The sequence below is a fragment of the Rhamphochromis longiceps genome, linkage group LG4, assembly GCF_057381845.1.
Source record: "Rhamphochromis longiceps isolate RC_006_pf linkage group LG4, R_longiceps_female_GT1.1, whole genome shotgun sequence".
In the NCBI taxonomy this organism is placed as follows: Eukaryota; Metazoa; Chordata; class Actinopteri; order Cichliformes; family Cichlidae; genus Rhamphochromis; species Rhamphochromis longiceps.
Genome location: NC_140560.1, coordinates 33,076,435 through 33,096,832, shown reverse-complemented (window position 1 = coordinate 33,096,832; position 20,398 = coordinate 33,076,435). Strand labels below are relative to the sequence as shown.

Genomic DNA, 20,398 nt, shown 5'->3' with positions numbered 1-20,398 from the left:
TCCTCTGCCTCTGACCACCACTAGTAGGCAACGGGTGAAGTGTCTTGCCCAAGGACACAACAACCGAGACTGTCCGAGCCGGGGCTCGAACCGGCAACCTTCCGATTACAAGACAAACTCCCAACTCTTGAGCCACGATCGCCCCGTTGTAACATATTGGCAGTCTTTTTTTTTTCTTTTTTTTTTTGAAATGCCTGGCACTATGACACAAAACAAACAGCACCCTGATTGTAACGTCACGGCAGGTTTTTTAGTCTCAGGGAACAGCCGTATTTGTGTACAGTGGGTGGGGTCAATGTTGGAAAAATGCTCTCAGGTTGCATCAGTGTTTAAGAATGTATCTTATGCGAAGGTCAGAGAGTAGAGGGGCGGTCAGGAGACTGGAAAAAAGCAGGGTGTGTTAAAAGTGATTGATTCTGCTGTGATGAGCAGAAAGAAAATCAAGTGTACAATCAGAGGAAAGGGCAATTTAAAAATAGATAGCAGACTGGAATCTCAGGTTTACCTGAAGGCATTACAAGTTCTGACACACCTTTCTCAGCTCTTCTGGAATCTGGTATGAAATAAGAAACAGTTGTAAGTCTGTGCATTATGTATCAGTGCGACTACTGAGGAAGAGAAAGGAAAATCTAAACTGAAATAAAATATGAGAACTAACGCAACACTGTGAGGTAATAACAAGCTGACACATTTTATGAGTGGGAGTGGAGACGGGGGGGAAAGAGGGCAGGGCAGTAAAGGGGAAATGGGAGTGGAAGTCGCAAACAGAGTTTCACCAAAGGCTATTCTTCCTGTCATTCAACAGCTTGTGTAGAACAGGAACAGATCAGGTTTATGTCGTCTCTCTACAATCACAGTAGCGCTCTTTGGATGTCCATTTGTAAATATTTAACTGAAATCTTCACATATTAAAGGAAGGCAGCTCGAGTTGGAAAAGACCTGCTGACCATCTCAACAAGGCTTTGATATCACTCTGAGAAGAAGCCGGACAAACTTTGAACAAAGATCAGACTGAGGAGTGGATTCAGGACACTGCCTTTTAAAACTTGCTCAGGTTTGTACTTGATTTCAGCCTTTGAATGCGGTCTAAGTGGTTGTCATAGTGATTAAAAAAATCTTAGCTCCCTAGTTGTTAATACTCTGTTTGCCTTGTAGAACCACCTTTAAGATTTTGGTGTACAGCAGTGTTTGATCAAAGCTTACTTAATCGCCTCATGTTTACTGTTGTATTCCACTTCATGTGAAGGGTGGAGGACGGAGTTTTCTCCCTCTTCACTACAAATGATTCGCAGCCCTGCATGTGTAATATTACACTCGGCTCATACATTTTCTCATCTCTTACCAAAAAATGCACAATGTAGGTGTCGCCCGCCCGGCTCTTTTAAATCAGAGGCTAGATAAGTAACACTTCAGGCTTCAACTTGCCGTAACAACCTGCCCACCAAGCTAGTTTTTCAAGCTATTACTTTATTTTTTTATTTTTTAGTAACAGGGGAACACTGTTACGCACGCTGCTCACTGTATTGCAACATTCTTCAAAATATACTTTCTGTTTCTTATGGAAATACCCAGTCCTCACTCACATTCTCAAGAATACACCACATTTTTTTGCAGAGCGTGTTTAAACCCGTGGGAAACATTTATTTTAAATTCTTTTGAATCTGAATCGAAATTGTTTTGTTCAGTGGTGGAGAAAACCGGTTTACCTGAGCAGGGTTTGTCCTCTGAAAACAAACTAGTTCCTTAAAGTTGCTTTTATCTTGAAAAATCAAACATGTCTATCAAGCAGCCGTCAAACTGTCCGTTCAGTGTTTCTGTGCACACAAAATGTTTAAGCGTGTTTGAGATGTTCGTTTTTTGTCTTTTGGGTCAAACTTTCCCTAACTTTACGTCATATTTTGCAGAGATGTCAGAGTCATCCCAGAACCATCTAAACAACCTTGAAAGTCTTCCACTAACTACTGTAACAGGAACAGGTCTTCAACAACCCGAGGAAACCTGCAGTCAAGTAATCTGTGAGGACTCTACTGCGTCCTGCTGCAATGACAAGTACCACAGGAAACTGGCCGTCTGTAGCATCATCTGCGGGTTTTCCTGCTGCGGAGTCCCAGCTTTGATTTATTCTGTCAAGGTACTTTATTTTAAGTCATGTTCTGAGTACATGCAGGCGTCTCTTATGAGAATAACCATACTTAGATTAACTGTCATGGCTGGTTTGGGATGCTTTAGTCAAATTTTATCTGACACAAGACAAGGGCAAGTAATTCCTGTTGGAAACCAGATTTCTTCATGCAGCTCTTCTTCAATTTAAAAGAGTTTTTCAGCTCTACAATCACCTGTTCGTACAGGTGTGTTAAAAAACTTGCCCTAAACCAGGCACAGTGCAGTGAATGAGGGTATGATCCTCATGTTGTAAGAAAAGCAATGTTCTGCGGAAGTTATTATTCATAATGTGCACTCTGGATTTGTTTCCAATCCTATGAGAACAGCATCAGAGTGTGCAGCAAAAACACAGCTTCCACTTACACACAGCTCATTAATGAGAAACATCTTAACCTTCACATCTCCTCAGATCTACATATTCAATTATTATGTTCCCTTAGAATAAGAGAAACTGAAATAAAATGCTTCTTCTTTTTGATTTCATCTTTAAATGAAAAATATTGTCATGTGTTTACTTTAACAGGCTGAGGATGCTGAAAAAGCTGAGAAGGCCGAGCCGACGACAGACAGGAGAGCTCCAGAGTATTTAAGACAGGCCAAAAAATGGGGCATCATCTCCATCGTGACGTGGGTTTCCGTTCTAGTGTCAGCTCCATTGCTGCTGGCACTGGGCTCATATCTCGCCACTTTGATTGACTGATCAACCTCAAAGGAGAACAGCCAGAGGAGTGTCTCTGCTGATGTTTAAGGAGACGGACAGTGGAGAGCAGGAAGCTGCTGAATCAATGGCTACGAACACCAAAGCTGTGGAGAAACTACAGGTTACATTAAATGGAAAAAGGCTGTCTTGGTTTTTCTTACGCTGAAATGGGTGCTGTCCTAATTTATACTTTTCTAGCTCCTTTAGTTTTTACACAAAGAACAAACATCTTTCAAAATAGTATTAAATGTCTAACAACTGTTTTTGTTATATGCTGTGATATTTATTAAACCATCTGTTGACCCGTGGACTATACGAACGTACATGTATATATTATAGATTGAAGACTAAAGCTATTATATATAATATAAAGCTACTTAAATGTAAAGCTGCTCCCGTAAAGACTCAATCCTTAATATTCTTACAGTTATACTTTAACTTTCTTACTGTAGATGACTACAGATGCTATATAAGTTAATCAATCAATCAACAAGTCACTTTAAAATGAGGCAACTTGTGACTTTAGGATTGAGTCTCTACTGGAGATTAAATGCGAGGCAGTGATTGGGGCAGTGCTTTATCAGGACATTATGAGGTCCTGTTCTTGCTATTTTAGTTTATTAATGTCAAATGTATATATATGCTGCACTTTTATACAAACATTAACAAACAATTTTATAATAAAATGAGGAAACTTTTATGGTCTTCATCCACTTGAAACATTTTAACATGTACTCATTAAAAAAACGTTGCCATGGGATTATTGCATTGTTACAATATTTACTTCATTAATGTCAAATGTATATATATATACATGTTGTACTTTTATACAAGCATTAACACAAGCTGTTTTCTAATAAAATGACAGATTTTTTATGCTATTTGTGCGTACAAAACAAAATATTTTAATAGTTTTACAGTATCTCATTATCATTTGACAAAGTTTTTTTTTTTAATGTATAGTGTTACTTGTACTGACCACATTCTTTTAATAGTTCAGTCTATCAGGGCATTTGGAGAGGTCACCCATGTGGCTGGGTGACTTTGGCTCCCACATTTGGGTGAAGGAGGACTTTCTCCTCATCAACAATTTATCTGGGGTTCATGCCTGTGGTTGTGTGAGGTGTAATCAGAAACTGGAACAGGAAAAACCAGTCCATGCAATCCAAGATTCCCGGGAGTCCGTCAGTAGTGACTGGACCCATTATGTGACCCATATATTGGCCAGCAAAACCTAGGTGGAGTCTGGACCATGAATGGCTAGACCACTCCCATGGATGGATTGGAGGTGGTGCCTGTATTTGGTTTCTCTGAAATTGAGAACCTACTTTTACCTTTTCCTCCAAAGAGCTCTGCATTCCCGGACACCACACTAATGATCTGGCAACTTTTTTTTATTCAAGAAATGCCTGGATGAGCTTCATGCAGCACTTCGATCATCTGTGTTCATCCTGGGGTGGAACAATGACTCTGGAACCCCACATGATGCATCCATCTTGAACACCGAGCTCCTGCTGATGCTTGGCACAAGGTTTGCACCCTCCTGCTCAGCTGTTCCATTTCCTGTTTACTATGGTGTGATGAGAAAACCTAAACAAAAACATTTTATGATTTAATATAAACGTCCCAGTCACCAGAAATCTGTTTGTGCAGATTTATTAAACCTGGTAACACAAACTAGACCGAACTCAAGGAACTACCTCAAAATGTCACGACCTCTGGCCAAATCAGAACCATTCATGCACCTCGAATATCCAGCATATTGAAACACAAGTGACAGGTTACAGTCAGGGGTAAGGTAATATAGTACAGACTGTATTATGAATGACACACTTATTTTCCTACTTATTATAAAGCAATTTAGATAGAGCTGATTCCGATAACACGACCTTTCCTCTGGTGCCACCTTCAGATTCAACCAGTTACAGTCTTTATCAGGCGCGGCTTCATTCCTCATGCACAGTCCTGTCATTCAGAAACGTACATGGTAGAAGCACAGGTTTATGTCGTCATCCTACAACCAGGTGAACGGTGTTTGAATGACCATTTGTGGACATTTTTAAACTTCAACTGACACGTTTTAAAGGAAGACACGTCAGGTTACAGAAGGAGGAGAGAACATACCTGCTTATCATCTCATCAAGACTTCGATATCACCCTAAAAAGAAACCAGACAACCTTTGCTTCACTGAAGGAGTGACATCAGACCGAAGAAATCAGGTTTGTACTTTATTTAAAACCTTCTCAATCAACTCATGTTTACTGTAGTATTTCACTACATTTGAAGATACAGGCCATAATTTAGTTGCTGTTTATTCACAGAACTGTGTAATATTACAGTCCAACACTCAGCTGATACTTTTTCTTGATTGCACCAGCCAATCAAGTTTTTCAAGTTTTTGGTTTGTTTTAGAGAGGAGGGAGTGTTTTTCTTTTGTTTTGTTTTTAGGTAACAGGGAACATGGATACCTATCATCCTCTTCATGTTACACTTTTCACGGGATACTTTTTATTTCCTGTGAAAATACCCACTCCCCCAAAAAATTCTCACACGCACTTAAGAAAATACACTACAAATTTTGCATATTTTGCAGAACATGTTTAGACTAGGGTGAAGAGAGGAGCGGTGCTGATCTGATGGTGGGAAAGGATGCTGGACTAACCTGGTGTACACGAACATATAGCAAGAGGGTGCTGGGAGGTGCTGGGAGCACCTGGTTCCACAAAGTCCTCAATTCAAACCTCCAGCAGAAATTTCAAAGGAGGCTGGAGGCATTAAGTCTAAATAGATACTGTTCTGCTCCTTCTTTGCTGATGGAGCTGTGGCCATAAGGTGGTTGTGGCCTTTTGGGGGGAAACCCCAAATCAGATGGAGGTGAAGAGAGCTGTCAAGCTGAAGAAGGGTCAAATCTGATTGGTTTGTGGGACTCAGGAGGCAGATAACGAGTGCCAGCACGCCAAGCCAGTGCAGCTCTATCAATAGCTTAAGGAGAAACTTGGGTGTGGGGGGAGTTTGGTCAGAGCATGGACAGGAGAACCTCAACTGAGCATATGGTGAGAAAGTAGAAGGAGTACTTTTAATGTCCTATATCCAAATTTTGCTTAGAGGAAAGAGAGTCTGGGAACAAGAGGGATGGCTCGTTCACTACTGTGGCTGAGTTCACCAAAGTAGTTAGAGATGTGCACGGGCAACATGAAATCTACCCCCATGAATTGACTTGTGTTATTATTACAGGTTATTATTCAGCTTTGGACACACCAGTGGGTAGTGCCCAAAATGAGCCTTCTTCCTTTTTGAATTTTATCTGAGCTCTCCTGTAGTGATGAAGTGAGAAGCTCAGTCATTCAGGAGGGACTGTCTACTAGCTGAGATGTTTGGGATATGTCCCAGTGGGTGGAGGCAGCTCCAGGATACACTGGAGAGATTATATTTCTCATCTGGCTTGGGAATGCCTCGGTATTCCCAGGGAAGAGGTGGTCACGGAGAGGGATGTTTAGACATGCAGAAGGCATTTCATATAAAATTCTTAAGTGGGATTTTGTACAGTCTTGTAGGAAATTAATTATTAAAGCTGCCCCAAGCCAACTCATTGTAACACAAGCCACATGGTCAGCAACAACAGTTCACCCCGAGCGCTCCAGTTTCACAAAGGAAAGACTGATTTGAAAAATTAAGGACAATATAGCTAAAAGAATTAATACATAAAACCCTTTGATGATTATTTGGACTGTTCTGTCTGACTATTAATGCAGTGTGATGTATAAGTCAAAAAGCCAGAGCAATAACAAAATAAACATTTACCTAAGCAGGGTGAAATCAGCAGATAGAATGAAACCAGTTCCTTAAAACTCCTTTTTATCCTTTAAACAAACATTCTTATCAAGCAGCCACTGAAACCATTAACTTATCCTTCCAGTGCTGTTGTGCACACAGAATCCTTACATTGCTTAAAGTTGTCTCGCACAGCTTACCACGTCTTGTCTTTGAGTTTAAACTTTCTCTAACTTGACGGCATATTTTGCAGTGATGTCAGAGTCATATCAGTTAGATGCACCGATAGAGGAAGCGCTCCCGCTGAACTCTGTACCAGGAACAGGTGTTCAACAACCTGAGGACACTGGCAATCAAGTAATCTGTGTCGGTGAGGACTCTCCTGCGTCCTGCTGCAGTGACAAGTACCACAGGAAGCTGGCCATCTCTAGTATCATCTGCGGGTCCTCCTGCTTCGGAGTCCGAGCCTTGATTTATTCTGTAAAGGTAAGTTATTTTCTCTGCAGGCAGGCAACCTGCAGCAAACCAGCATTTGAAAACTTTCTTATGAGGATAAGCATGTTTATATTTGACAAACACCTTATCTGCTACATCTCTTTACAACTATATACACTAGTCATTCATCATGTTTGTTAGGCATGATCTTTAAATCAAAAGTATTGTCACATCTTTACTTCACCAGGCTGAGAATGCTGACAAAGCAGAGAAAGCCAAGCGGACAAGAGAAAGGAGAGCTGCAAAGTATTTAAGACAGGCCAAAAAATGGAGCATCATCTCCATCGTGACATGGGTTTCCATCCTGGTGTCAGCGTCTTTGACACTGGTATTACTGGTGCTGGTCCTATCAAACCTGGGCTTTGATTGACAAACCTCAGTGGAGCACATCCAGGGGAGTGTCTTTAAAGATTCTGATCAACTAGATCACTGAAGCTATGGAGTAACTAAAAGTTACAATAGCCTTAAAAATACTGACTTTGTTTAGCTTGTGCTGAATGCGCTCTAATCAGCCTTTACAAGAACAAACAAAGCTGAAAATCGTATTAAATGTATTAAAACTGTTTGTTATATGCTGTAATATTTATTTGACATTATATGGACATGTGGACAATTCCAACTGCAAATGTAAAAATCCAGCATTGCCTATAGTTACAGAACATGACACAATATTACACATATACATTTGTAAATCAAAGATTACACCTGTTACGCTCCAGTAATTACCCAAACTTTAATACTCTCCATTACACTTTAACTTCCTTACTGTAGATAACTACAGATATTAAGAAAGTTAATGAATCAATCAACAAGCCACTCAATTATAGCAAAGAATAACTTCAGGATTGAGTCTCTACCAGATATAAAATGCGTGGCAGTGATCGTGGCAGTGTTTCATCAGGACATTATGAGGTCCTGCTCTTGGTGTACCACATTGGCATTATTGCATTGTTACTGTATTCGCTTTATTAATGTCAAATGTATATATGCTGCACTTTTATACAAACATTAAACAATTTTATAATAAAATGACTTTTGTGCTCTGAGTTGCTGGAAACATTTTAACACGCACAGAAAAAACCCCCACCAATGATTACAAATGTGCAGACAAAACACCTATTTAAACACATTTTTACAGTTAAGGCAACCCCATTAACATTTGGCAAATATATAATAAACACATATAGGCTGTTTAATGACAAGTTAATACTTGCAATGCAAATATAAACACCACGGAAAAACAGCAGTGGACACTTCCAGTAATCATTAGAAATGCTTACTGGAGAGTCATATTGTCTTTATGGCACATTTAATACAAAAGAAACCTCCACAGTTATGAAATCACGAACACAAACATTTCACTGAGGCTCTGCCCTGAGCTGAGTACAATGACGTATGCAGTCCAAACTACATGTAGACGACTGATTGTACAAAATGTGGTTGTGAAACCGAGTCCAGTGACTATGAATCTCCACCTGGCACCTTGAAGAGTAAATTGTATTCGGCATTTAGTTAATTAAAAAAAAAATAATAATAATAATAATAGCTGCCTATATAACCACTTACAATGATGTGGTAAGGTCACAACATCTAAGGTGATTGACTGCTTTCTTCCAAAAACAGACAGCTGATTAGGATTCTGTGTATTAGGGCCATTCTCGGTGAATAGGCTAGCGAGGAAGTCGTAATCCACAAGAACACCAAAGATTAAATTCATAAATTTACAAGAAATTTTAAGGCTGGATCAATTTCATCATATCACAGACTGACACGAATAATTAAGAACTATATAAATGCTGGCAATTTAAGTCGAGAACCATATTATCATCCATCACCCAGACAGACAGAAACAAAACAAAATACAAATTGATCGCAGTTATGCGTTGGGTTTTGCTGCACCTCCTCACTGACATTTGCACCTAAGATTCGCTCTTTACATCTCTGGTGTAAAAACGTAGCCCATTCTTCCTTTGAGGTTATGATTTCAGGCTTTCAATTTTCTTAAAACTGTGACACTTTAATCTCCTTTCCCCCTAAACATAAAAATTTAAATCTCAGGTTTTTTTGTTTTTTTTTTAAAGTTGCACCTCAAATGGCCCAAATGCACTTGAAGAAATCTGACACAACGTGCATTATCACTTGTCAAACACACAGTTACTGTAAGTGAATGGCACTGAGTCACCCTGACAGGGAGTTTGGCTTTTCATATTGCTGATTTTTTTGCTGATGCTAACAGTTTTCATCCATCATGGACGGATCGTAACTAAAAGGAAGGGACAGCGACGGCAATGATTGAAAAACGACTTACTCTACACATTCTTAACCACGTTTATGAGGCAATACTTTTAACGGCGCTATCATGTACTGTTCTTCAACTTTCAGGCTACAAACGCTACAGAATAAACATTCTTCATTTAGAACTTGCCACCAAAACATTTATACAGACTGTGTTGACAAAAAGAGTTGCTGGCACACTCAATCTTCATGTTGAAATATTTATATAGACAGTATTATCTGGTTTTTAATGGCTGCCAAAACAGTCACCTGAGAGGCATCGGTCAGCTGTCTTTCTGATCATGAATCAGCCACAAATTGAGCTGATCCAGCTTCGCACAGAGCAGCGAGTCCACATCCTGCACGCTGAGGGACGGTTCGTCTTTAAGGAAGCCCCCTCGTCGGGTCCTGGAAGTGGAAATACCTGCTTTACTCACTCCGACAAGTGGCTTCTTTGGTTTTCTGACCTCGCCGACCTCCAGGAACTCTAAAAATCGTTTCACACGCCTCTGACCAAACCAGGACTCAGAGCCATTCCTGCGATTGAGAGGCACCTCCTCGAATATGGTTTCCAACCGGCTGAAATGCAAGTGAAAAATTCCAGTCAGGTCACTGAGGTAAAGCAGCAGAAAATTGATTACACACACACACAAACACACTCACCACACCTTTTCATTTCTAATAGAATGATTCAGCTGATTTAGATTATATGACTTTTCCTGTGGTGCCACCCTCTGGTTAGACTAAGCTTCTTTACTAAACTATACTGTGTCCCAAGCAGGATTTGATTAATGCAGCAAGTTTATACAAGATTGATAGTGATATTTCAAATATTAGGCAATACACAAAGAATATGAAAGTCTGAGAAGTAGTACAAATTTGACTAGGGCTGTGCGATATGACCAAAATTTCATATCTCGATATAAGACATTTATCGTCCCAATAACGATATAAGTCACAAAAATTGAACATTTTCTGTAAATTCTGTGACTCTCGGGCAGCTCGACTTGCGTGAAGTTTTTCCAGCTGGGCGTCGTGTACATGGAGTAGAGTGTTTTAACCGATGCATGAAAAGATACATTTTTAGACATAAGTTGTAACGGCTGCTGTTTTTTTTGTGAGTATTTATTACACGGCGTGCTGCGGGGAAAAGCCTGTTCTAACGTTTGAGTCTAAGGTTTATTTTTTAGCACCTGGCAGCTCTTTTTTGCTTCTCATCCGTAAACACTCTGCATACTCTTTCATGCGATTCAGTTCATTTTGAACAGGATCTTGAGCTTTATTGTGAAAGGTTTATGTGGAACATAAACAAGCGGACACGCGACGTTTTACCGTCGCTGTTGCTAACGACAAAGCATAAAAACGGACGCTTGTCCGTCAGTAGTGTGGTTATATTAAATATTAGAGAAAGAGAGAACTTTAAGAAATTAATATAGCCACTGCAGTCACCATCAAAACAATGAAAAAAAAATATTGCCGTAAACAGTTTATTTTGCGACACAACGAAACAAACGATAGCGTAAAATGAAACGATAGATGTTTTAATATCGTCATCCGATATATATCGTTATATCTAACAGCCCTAAATTTGACTGTTTTTAAACTCTGTTTGACTTTAGCCATTTATTTGTTATAAATTCCTTCTTCTCCACGGCAAGCAAGCACCAACAACAGGACAAGCAAGCGTAGCACAGAGCTGCAGATCCTGCATCCTGGTGACAGTAAACAGCTGCTACAAATCAACAGAAGTCTGCAAAGCTGCCTGTAGGCTGTGAATAGGACCACAGCAGAATCTTATCTTTGCCTTAAGGAAAAGAGTGGCGATAAGACGTGAAGCAGACATATTCAGAAACGGAATAATTAAGGGAACAGTGGTTGCTTCTCTCAAACTTACCTTTCAGGGGGTTTGTTGAAATTCTTGTTGGTGTAAATTTCTTCCAAACTGAACTCCTTCTTTTTCAGCCTGTAATGTAACAGAACAAAAAGACAAACCACTGCTGGAGCATCTCTATTGATCAAAGAGACATCAATAGAACTCACATGTACTGAAATGCACTGACATAAATTTCCTTTCAGTGGTAGATCAGTCAGAATCTGTCCTACTTTTTTGTCCCAACTGAACTGGAGCTAGGAGAAATCAATGTTTTTTTGATTTTGAAGCAAACCATAGATCCTGAATTTACCAATATATATCAATTTTCTTCTGTGATTAATAAATCCCTCCGGGATTAAAAAAAAAAGTCTCTCTGATTCTGACATTGACATATTTAAAAAAAAAAAAAAAAAAAGGATAAAATTAATAAAATGAAAATTGCGATGCATTTACCCCAGTCTCATTTCACTCATTATTACATACTGCTCGTTTATAGCGAGCTACCCCTTTCACTGCAAGTTTTACTTCAAGTACACTTTCTCACACATATACTTAAGTCAAGATACACGCTTAAGTCAAGATACACGCTTAAGTCAAGATACACGCTTAAGTCAAGATACACGCTTAAGTCAAGATACACGCTACATGCTAATTGAAATCAAAGCTTGCAAAATAAATAAATAAATCATCATCTGAGCTTTTTGTGCCCACAGTTAGCTTCCATCCTTCAAGTGTAAAAACGCACAACATAACAAAAGAAAAATGCTGGCAAAATATTAAATTTGTTAGTGTCTTAATCAACATGTTTAATAAATAGCACCATGTAATTAAAAAATATATATACACATTGTGTACACACACACACACACACACACACACACTATATGGGTTAGGGTTGAAGATATACACACACACACACACACACACACACACACACACACATATAAAAACGTGTAACATAACTGATGCCTAGTGATGCTTGAAACAGTGAAATAAAACCTGATACCTATTTATATAGAGCACATACCTGATGGGTTTGGGCAGCCCCATGGGTGTGAGGTTATTTTGAGGCTTGGGTAAAGTTTTCCGAATTCTGATAGAAGACACCTTTCTTCGTTCCTCATGCTTTTGCTCCATCTGTTGAGATAAACAAAGAGATTAACGATTATTTAAAAATACAATAAAGCACAAATAACAGCAGTGATCTCAGAAAAGTATGGCTGAAAGTGGCAACTAACAAACTGTAAATTGTACTGTACACATCTGTAAATACCCCGTCACCTTATTTTAAATAACGTGTACCTTAATTTCAGAATCAGAGTGAGCCTTTTCCTCTCTTAGCCCACCATCTTCAAACTCCTGACTGGAAGAACTTGTCTCCTCGCCATCATCCTCCTCCTCACTCTGTTGTCTCCTCTCAGTCTCACACTCCAATGGATTCCCACTTCAGAGAAATTGAGAGTTAATATTAGCTTGGCATTAACACCTCCGAGCATACTACAGACTTTAACGAACAATGTTACCTGCTGCTAGAATCCATGGCAGCACCAGAGGAATCTGTTCTTGAATGGTGCCATGTGGAGGAGCTTAATGGGGATGTAAGAGATGAAGCGGAGGAGGGAGCGGAAACATGGCTACAAGTGCTGAGACTGCCAGCAACTCCTTTGCTGTCAAACCTCTTAGAAAGGAAAGCCAGGGGGCTCGAAAGGAAGCAGGAAGCAAGAGCAGAGATGGAGGTGCTGGGGGAAAGTGCAATACTAGGAGACAGGTGATGAGTGACAGGGTCGTACAGGGTAGATCTTCTAGATGGGTACACCTCTTTACGAAGACACAGGGGGGCGATCTCCCTCTCCACCTCCACGCTGCAGACTGTGTGTCGTCGAGCCCGCCGCAGGGATTTCTGCGCCTGAGAGACAGAAGGACTGTGGGAGGACTGGTGTGATGTGAGAGCCCTGCTGGGATGTGGTGAGGTCCAAGTTGTGTCATGGGGATGGAGGCAGAGGATTTCTGGGCAAGAGTAGCTGCGTAACAGGCGGTGTGAGAAGTCGTTTTCTGATGAGCGTGCACCTGACGTTGCTAGATTTACATCATCCATTGTGACAGAGTTTGTCACCTCTTCACTTTTGCGTGTCCTACTGTGCAGAACTCGGCATTTTCTCCTTTGGTTATCTGCTTGCCTGGGCTTTATGTTAGCTCTTCTTGTGCTAGACCTTAGCTTAGAGAGACTGACACCCCCATCATTAAAAACTTCAGAGTCCGTGTGAAATATTTCTTCTGCCACAGAAGCTGAACTCTTTAGATTCTTCTGAGCGTGCCTATTATCAATATCATTGTTTAAAGGAGAGTCCACATGAAGTTGTGAAGGAAGGGGTTGGAAATTACTTTCAAAGGGAGTCATTTCAAAATATACAGTCTCCGTTGAGTTTTTACTTTTCCTTTCTTTAGACCGACTCTCTTGAAGGTTGATGACACATTGCTGTGTCTCTAGAGTCCTACTTGATACACATGATTGAGTAGCACCTCTAAGACCCTTTTTGGGTCTCTTAGACAGCTGGCTCAGCCCTCTTATCAAGTCCTTTCCTTTTTCAGCATGTTGAGAGGTATTAAAATCCTTAGGCACAAATTCCATTAGGCCCACTGACAGTACCGATGAGGTAGACACCAAAGAGCTGTCTGATTCTGTCACTGAACTTATCTGATTTGCCGATTTCCGTTTCTGTGGCTTCTTGTTAATATTCCTGCACTTACTTGTATTCTGGAGCTGCTTTATACAAGGACGGACAAGCGCTTTGGACGACGGCTCATCTTGGTTTGTAGAAGTGATTGCTACAGTAGTTTCAAGACCCATACTGGCATCAATATTTACATCAGAATTACTAATAACTATTCTGTTCTGCCTTTTGCATGAAGTAGTAGAGCTTGCTTTGATTTGGCAGCTCATGTGGTTGTCTTCTGCCACACCAGTGCTTTTATCCAGTGAACAAACCAACATAGCATCAGGGGAACTTTCAGTTTGCGAGTGCAACACAGCTTCATTGATTGTACCAAGCATTTCTTGACCAGATTTTCCTTTCCTAGTCGTTCTTGTTGACACAAAAACAGACTGTCTCTGTCTTCCAAGCTTCAGTGCTTCTTCATTAATTAACTCGATTTCTTCTCTCCCTGAAGCTGTGTTTGATAACTCTTGCTTTTGTGTAACTTTTGTATGTGTATCTGGTGTCAGTCTTTTTCTTTTTACAGAGTCTTGGGAATGACAGTTCAGTTTCAACCCTCTCTTTTCTCTCACAAAACCAGAAACTGAACACTTGTCCTGATTTAGCCGCCACTCCTGTTGTTGCAGATCTAAAGTGGACCTCAGAGTCCTTTTATTAACACTGTCATCGAGACTCTTTTGGAGGTTTTCTTGAACCAAGCGGCAGCTTTCTTCAGTCTCCTTTTCATCACCATCGGGCTGAAAACAGTCCATGCCAGGCTGAGGGTAAGAAACTGAGAAAGATGAAGACAGCATTTTTTCAGTGTCACCTGAGTCCAGGCTCTGGTAAGAAAGCTGCTTCTTACTGACCTCTGGGTCAGACTCTTCCTTGAAGTCAACCCTCTTCAAGCCAGATCTATTTCCTGCACGTTTTCTGGAAAGTGGTTTTAGACGAACAGAAGTCTTGAATTTCTGGTCCACCAAAACAATGCACATCTTTGACCTGGATTCACAAGAGGCACTTACACTTGCAGAGGACCGTAAAACGACAGAGGAGCCAACAGACTCTGAAACATCAAGTTGTGAGGGGCAGTGTGGCAAAGGCACTGAGGCAGGTGAGGTTTTTTCCTTCTGGTGTACTGCAAATTCATCAACGATTTCTGAACCTATTGTTGAATCCTCATCAAAATTTAATGTTTTAGAATATTTAGGAGAAACAGTTTGTGTGTTTTGTGCATCTCCTACATTAGTGAGCTCGTTTTGATCAGCTCTGCAGTGCTGATTCTCATTTTCACTTTGTCCTTCAGGATGAAGCGTACTGCTTGGCTCTGAACGCTCAACATCAGCTGTTCCATCAGCCTTTAGCTCATCGAGTCTGTCAGAATGGTCCACTGACGGTGGAGGACTGCTGGCTCGGAAAAGTTTAACAGGACTCATGACTATCTCTGTGAAACTGGCCATCTTTGACTTGAACGACTGAAACAATGGGCCGATCACCCATCCCTTTGGGGAATATGCATTTTCAACAGTGTGTCCAGCAGCCACATCCCCGCATGTATCCATGTCAGATTTGGCGGCATCAAGACTCTCTGGGACATTTTCATCCAACAGTTTAACAACATTTTCTCCTGGAGACAGATTTAATTTCTGCTCTGGGAGTTTTTGGTCCTTTTGCCTATGACAAACAAAAAAAAGTCAATTTTGATTTCCAGAGAAAGTCAGGAATTGTATAATATCCAAATATAATAACATAATAATCACAGAAATAGAGATTTCTACAGTACAGATAAATGCATTTCATTATCTATGTCATCAGTGATTTTCCCCCTGGAAAATCACTACAAATATTTTATTATTCACTTAATGAAGTTGTAAAAGATAAGATAAAAAAGAAGGCCTAAATCAAGACTACTAAATGGCAATGCACTATACATACTGTGAAAAATCATCAGTCACACTTACCTATTTTGCCAAGCTGCTGTAAAGCCAAAATCAAATCCATCCTGCAAAATAAGAACATAAATATTTTAGAAATAATTTGTAAACATTAAGGTGTGCTTGGCTGAGCATTTATACTAACAAGCTAACATTTAGCTGCTCCTTATAGAGGGAAAGATTTTCCATATAATGTTTTGCATAACTATAACAAATTATTGGGTCTCATGTCCCTCCTTCCTCCCCAGTTTTCCCTTCATATTTCATAAAAATAAATAAAATCACACTGCGTAGATTAAAATTAAGAGAAGCTCATTTTTAAAAATTTGGTGAGACAAAATCGGTTGTAAACAGCTGAGACCAAGTTTGGTAGCTCAGTAACCTATTTAGTTATAAGTGTTGGCTCTGGATTTAATTGTAATACAAATACTCTTCTGCAACGAAAACATTGTTACATTAAAAATCTGCGGTCTGCACAGTATTAGGTCACATTATAACACTCGATTGCTTGTCTATGTCGAATGCAGCAGACCATGAAGGAGGATTAAATCGCTCAATTAACCCTCACACCCAATTCACTGTACAGATCTACTGTACAGCGTCTGTATGCAGAGATTAGACACCGAAAAAAATATAACCGAGGACATGCAGACAGGCCGTCTCAGTTTGTCTTTTAATCTATTCCTTACAGAGCTATGTGATAAGAAAACGTATCTCAGAGAATCAGACAGTTACCTTGTTTTGGCTGTCGTGTGCATCTGTTCCTTCCACTCTCGACTGCTTAGATTGTGCCACTTGCACCTATAAATGAGAGAGATGGTGTGTTAACTGTGATTTATTTCATTACCTAAGACCATCAAAAAGACTTTATGTAAGAGTCCTACCATAATCCCACTCTCTCTTTGTCTCTTTGTGGGGGACGGATTCTGTTTAATCGGTCTCTGAGCCGCTTGACTGTCTGTGTTACTTTGTTTTTTAGGAGTCTGAGCTCGGATGCCTTGAATGCGACCACTCCTTCTGTGGCCAGATATTCCATCATGTGGACGGCTGTGAAAGGATAAAACAAGAAAAAAAAAGAAAAAAAGAAAAGAAACCCATTTATCCAAGTTATGATGAAAGACATGCAGTGTCACGGGAATAGAAAAGATGCGAAATCCAGCCTGCATAAATATGATAGCTACAAGGCCATCTGACAATTAAAGTTCAACATCCTAAACAAATTTTACACCAAACCAGGTTAACAGATTCTGCCATTTAAATACGTATAAAAACACAGATAATCCCACCTAAGCTTGTCTACCTGCAAGCTTCCACAGATCCACCTGCTGTCTGGAGAGGCTTTTTAAAGCTAAACACTAGTGGTTGTCTGCACTTTAGGGTGCGACAAAGCAAGTTCAACACTATAGCCAGGCTCTCTTTGCATTAGCTGCCTTGACAAAACCTAAAACTTAAGGCTGAAACAACAGGCATCACAACTGTGGGTATGAACGGTCTGTTAACCCAAGGTTCGTGCTTCACGGTCTGTGCAAGCTCGCATAAAAGAAGGCTTTTGATGTATTTTGATCAACCTTTTTTCACACAAAAAAGTGATGAGGAACAGAAAATATATTTTCTATCAAGATAATTTTAAAAGTACATATAAAATGCCAAAATGTAGTGATATTGCTGCAAAAGATGAGACAAAAAAAAAAAATCAATAATCTTGTGAATGAATGGTTTATTATATTTACTTTTCCACTCAACAGTGCATTAGAATTCTGAAACTTTAAGCATTTGAAATTACAGGCTGCTCAATGTGTTTAGATCTGATTCAGACCCATGTCCTGATGAAGGTGATATGGATATCACTTTAAACTATCACCTCATCCGAGTGAAATTTTTTTATTCAGTCAAGAGTATGGGCAGGGTTTGCATGGCTTTATTAGATGGTATTAGCAGGTAAGGTTCAACAGGTTACTTGTATAAGATGAAGTCCTTCATAAGTTAATCTATATCACACTTTGAATCTGTGAAATTTTAAACTACAACTCTGATCATAACCTGCTCTGGCTAGGAAAAAAAAAAAAAAAAAAAAAAAAAAGGAACCAACTTCGTGACATTGAAGACTAACTGGAAGCTTAACCCATTGCTTTTGATTCATACTACACCCCTCAGGTTAGGCAGATTGTGCCATTTATCCCAGGTGGCAGCTGAAGACACTTGGATTAAAAAACATCAGGATACTCAAATCTGCAAAATGCATCGCTGTATAGAAGCCCCTTAAATGCCACATATAAGATGAACATTAACACTATTAGTAACTAAAACTGTGAACATTTAAAGATATTAAAGGAATCTGTCATCATTTTAATCTGCGTAATCCCACTATGTGTCTACAGATCATAAAGTCATTGTTTCATAAAGAAAAAAAAGTGCCCTAATGCAAGAAGGGGAAATTATACAAAGAGCAAAATAAAGCAAGAGGTGCCAGGACAACTATACCTGGGAGTGATGGAGGAAAGGGAGAGGAAAGGTGGTGCAGGTTCACTGTGGGGAGGTGCACTACAGAAAGGGTTTGGGGGGATATCATCTTCATCCATTGGACAAACTATCTGAGTGAGTGAGTCAGAGGGATAAGTCAACATCCCCTTGCTCTCTCGCTCTCTTTTTCCCTCTCCTTGTCTGGCCTTCTCTGTAAATAACAATAATGGAAAATAAAACAAACATGCGGGGCACCAAAACAGCACATCATCATTTGAAAGTAAGTCTTGAAATGGATTTTTCACTTACTTTGCTAAACTCTGAGATGGGACTTTATTCTGCAATTGAAAAAAAAAATAAAATAATAGCATAAGTTTTTAGAATATATACACAAAATGTCTGACAATAACATAGCATCACAGCAGAAGTCTAGATTTAATATCATATAAGGCCAGGAAAAAACACAGTTAAACAGAAATTTTGGATATTTGATATTATAGCCTACTAAATGATTAAATAAAAGCAACAAAAACGTAGATAGGGGCAAGTACAAATAATATAGTTAACGTTAATACAATACAGCAATCACTGAAAACAATAATTGATTATTGTGCATTATAAAAATTCCTATCAACGTGGTGAAAAAAAGATTAATTTCTCGTAGTAATTTTATGCTTAGTTATGACGCAGAAATAATTAGATTTTAAGTGCAGCATTGGCCAGACGTGCAAATAAACGTTTGCTCACAGTACATCATTTTAAAATTGATAAACGCCAATTATAATAGTTGAAATTGCAACGATGCAATTAATATTATAATAAAAAGTACAATTGGAGGCAAACCCTCGGTTCTCAACCTTTGAATTTCAGCTCCCAATCTATGCCAGTCATTGTGGTTGGCATTCCGTATCCTTTCACTTGCGCCTCGAGTCCGTTAGAGAAAAGTTGTCTAAGCTTAGATCTAACATAAGTTGATAGAAACAAGAAAGCAGTAAAAGGGAAATGCACCGTAGTTTTATTGCTATTCCATCACGAAGGAATCCAGTCAGCGGTTTTAATCGAATGGAAACCATCAAAATTGGGTGAGGTCTACTTGCTGGAAATCACAGATTCACATTTAAACTTTTATTTATGAGCCAACGAACGAAAACTACAGCAAATCTTGACTCAACCACTGAAATGGTTGTCGTAATAAAATACTGCGTTTTATCTGAAGTGGAGCCTTAAGACTACTCTGCCAACAATGCATGCCTTGGCTGACGCCGATATTCACAGTGTACGGCAGTCAGTTACGGCACCAGGCAATAGTCGTAGCCAAAGAACTGTCATCTCCAAAGGTTCGACCATTTTTTATCGGGGAGCTAAACTTCTGTTCGTAGTTTAGCCGCAAATTGTTATAGCAGCTAAACAGGATTAAAGAAACTTACCTGAAATGATAAGCTGGACCGCAGCGTAGCGAACTGACCTCACCGTAAACAAGACATGCAGTAGCGACGGCGCCCTGCAGTGACTCGAAGATGTTATCCGTTTGTACCAAACATCTTAGGCAGACGGATTGTATTGTCCAATCACAGCTCAACTTCTTTTCCGCCCGGAAAGTCCTGTTGAAATTTGACCAATCAGAAGAAGATCACAAGGGTCGTCGTTTGAGGGCATCCAATAGGAACGCAAAGACAAATGGCTGCAAAAATTATATTTTTAACGTCCTCGGGTGACCCAGTATCTTAAAAACCTACAATTGCGGCCAAATTGAATAAAATGAATATGGCATCGAATCAGAATGTTGTTCTTCAGGGTCAAAAAATATATTTAACAAATACGTTTTTAACCAGTTTAATTAATTTCTTTCTTTTACCTATGCTTTATCTGATAGTTATGAATGGTTGCTGTTTTTTCACTACTTATTAATGCAACAATAAGTAGCTTTGCTCGCATAATTTCATAAAAATACCAAATATTAGCATACCCCCCCCCCCCCCCCCCCCAAAAAAAAAAAATATTCAGTTTAGTATAACGTGTGACATCTAACAGCAA

General features: G+C 39.5%; 1 protein-coding gene and 1 long non-coding RNA gene across 2 annotated transcripts; one reads left to right on the top strand and one right to left on the bottom strand.

Moving 5' to 3' along the window:
- The first annotated feature begins 793 nt into the window (after nt 1–793).
- Nucleotides 794–3,744, top strand: LOC146672108 (uncharacterized). Its single transcript, XR_014911618.1, has 3 exons — nt 794–1,054; nt 1,905–2,131; nt 2,687–3,744. It is a non-coding gene; the product is annotated as an uncharacterized LOC146672108 (long non-coding RNA).
- A 3,782-nt stretch (nt 3,745–7,526) lies between these two features.
- Nucleotides 7,527–19,914, bottom strand: prr14 (proline rich 14). Its single transcript, XM_085404620.1, has 11 exons — nt 19,792–19,914; nt 18,674–18,702; nt 18,386–18,575; nt 16,789–16,951; nt 16,640–16,705; nt 15,932–15,972; nt 12,801–15,644; nt 12,580–12,721; nt 12,305–12,414; nt 11,299–11,367; nt 7,527–9,983 (listed from the first exon to the last, which is right to left on the bottom strand). Exons 3-11 carry the CDS (start codon nt 18,526–18,528, stop codon nt 9,689–9,691), a joined length of 3,873 nt encoding a protein of 1,290 aa, XP_085260746.1. The 5' UTR covers nt 18,529–18,575; nt 18,674–18,702; nt 19,792–19,914; the 3' UTR covers nt 7,527–9,688.
- Between the last annotated feature and the right edge of the window lie 484 nt (nt 19,915–20,398).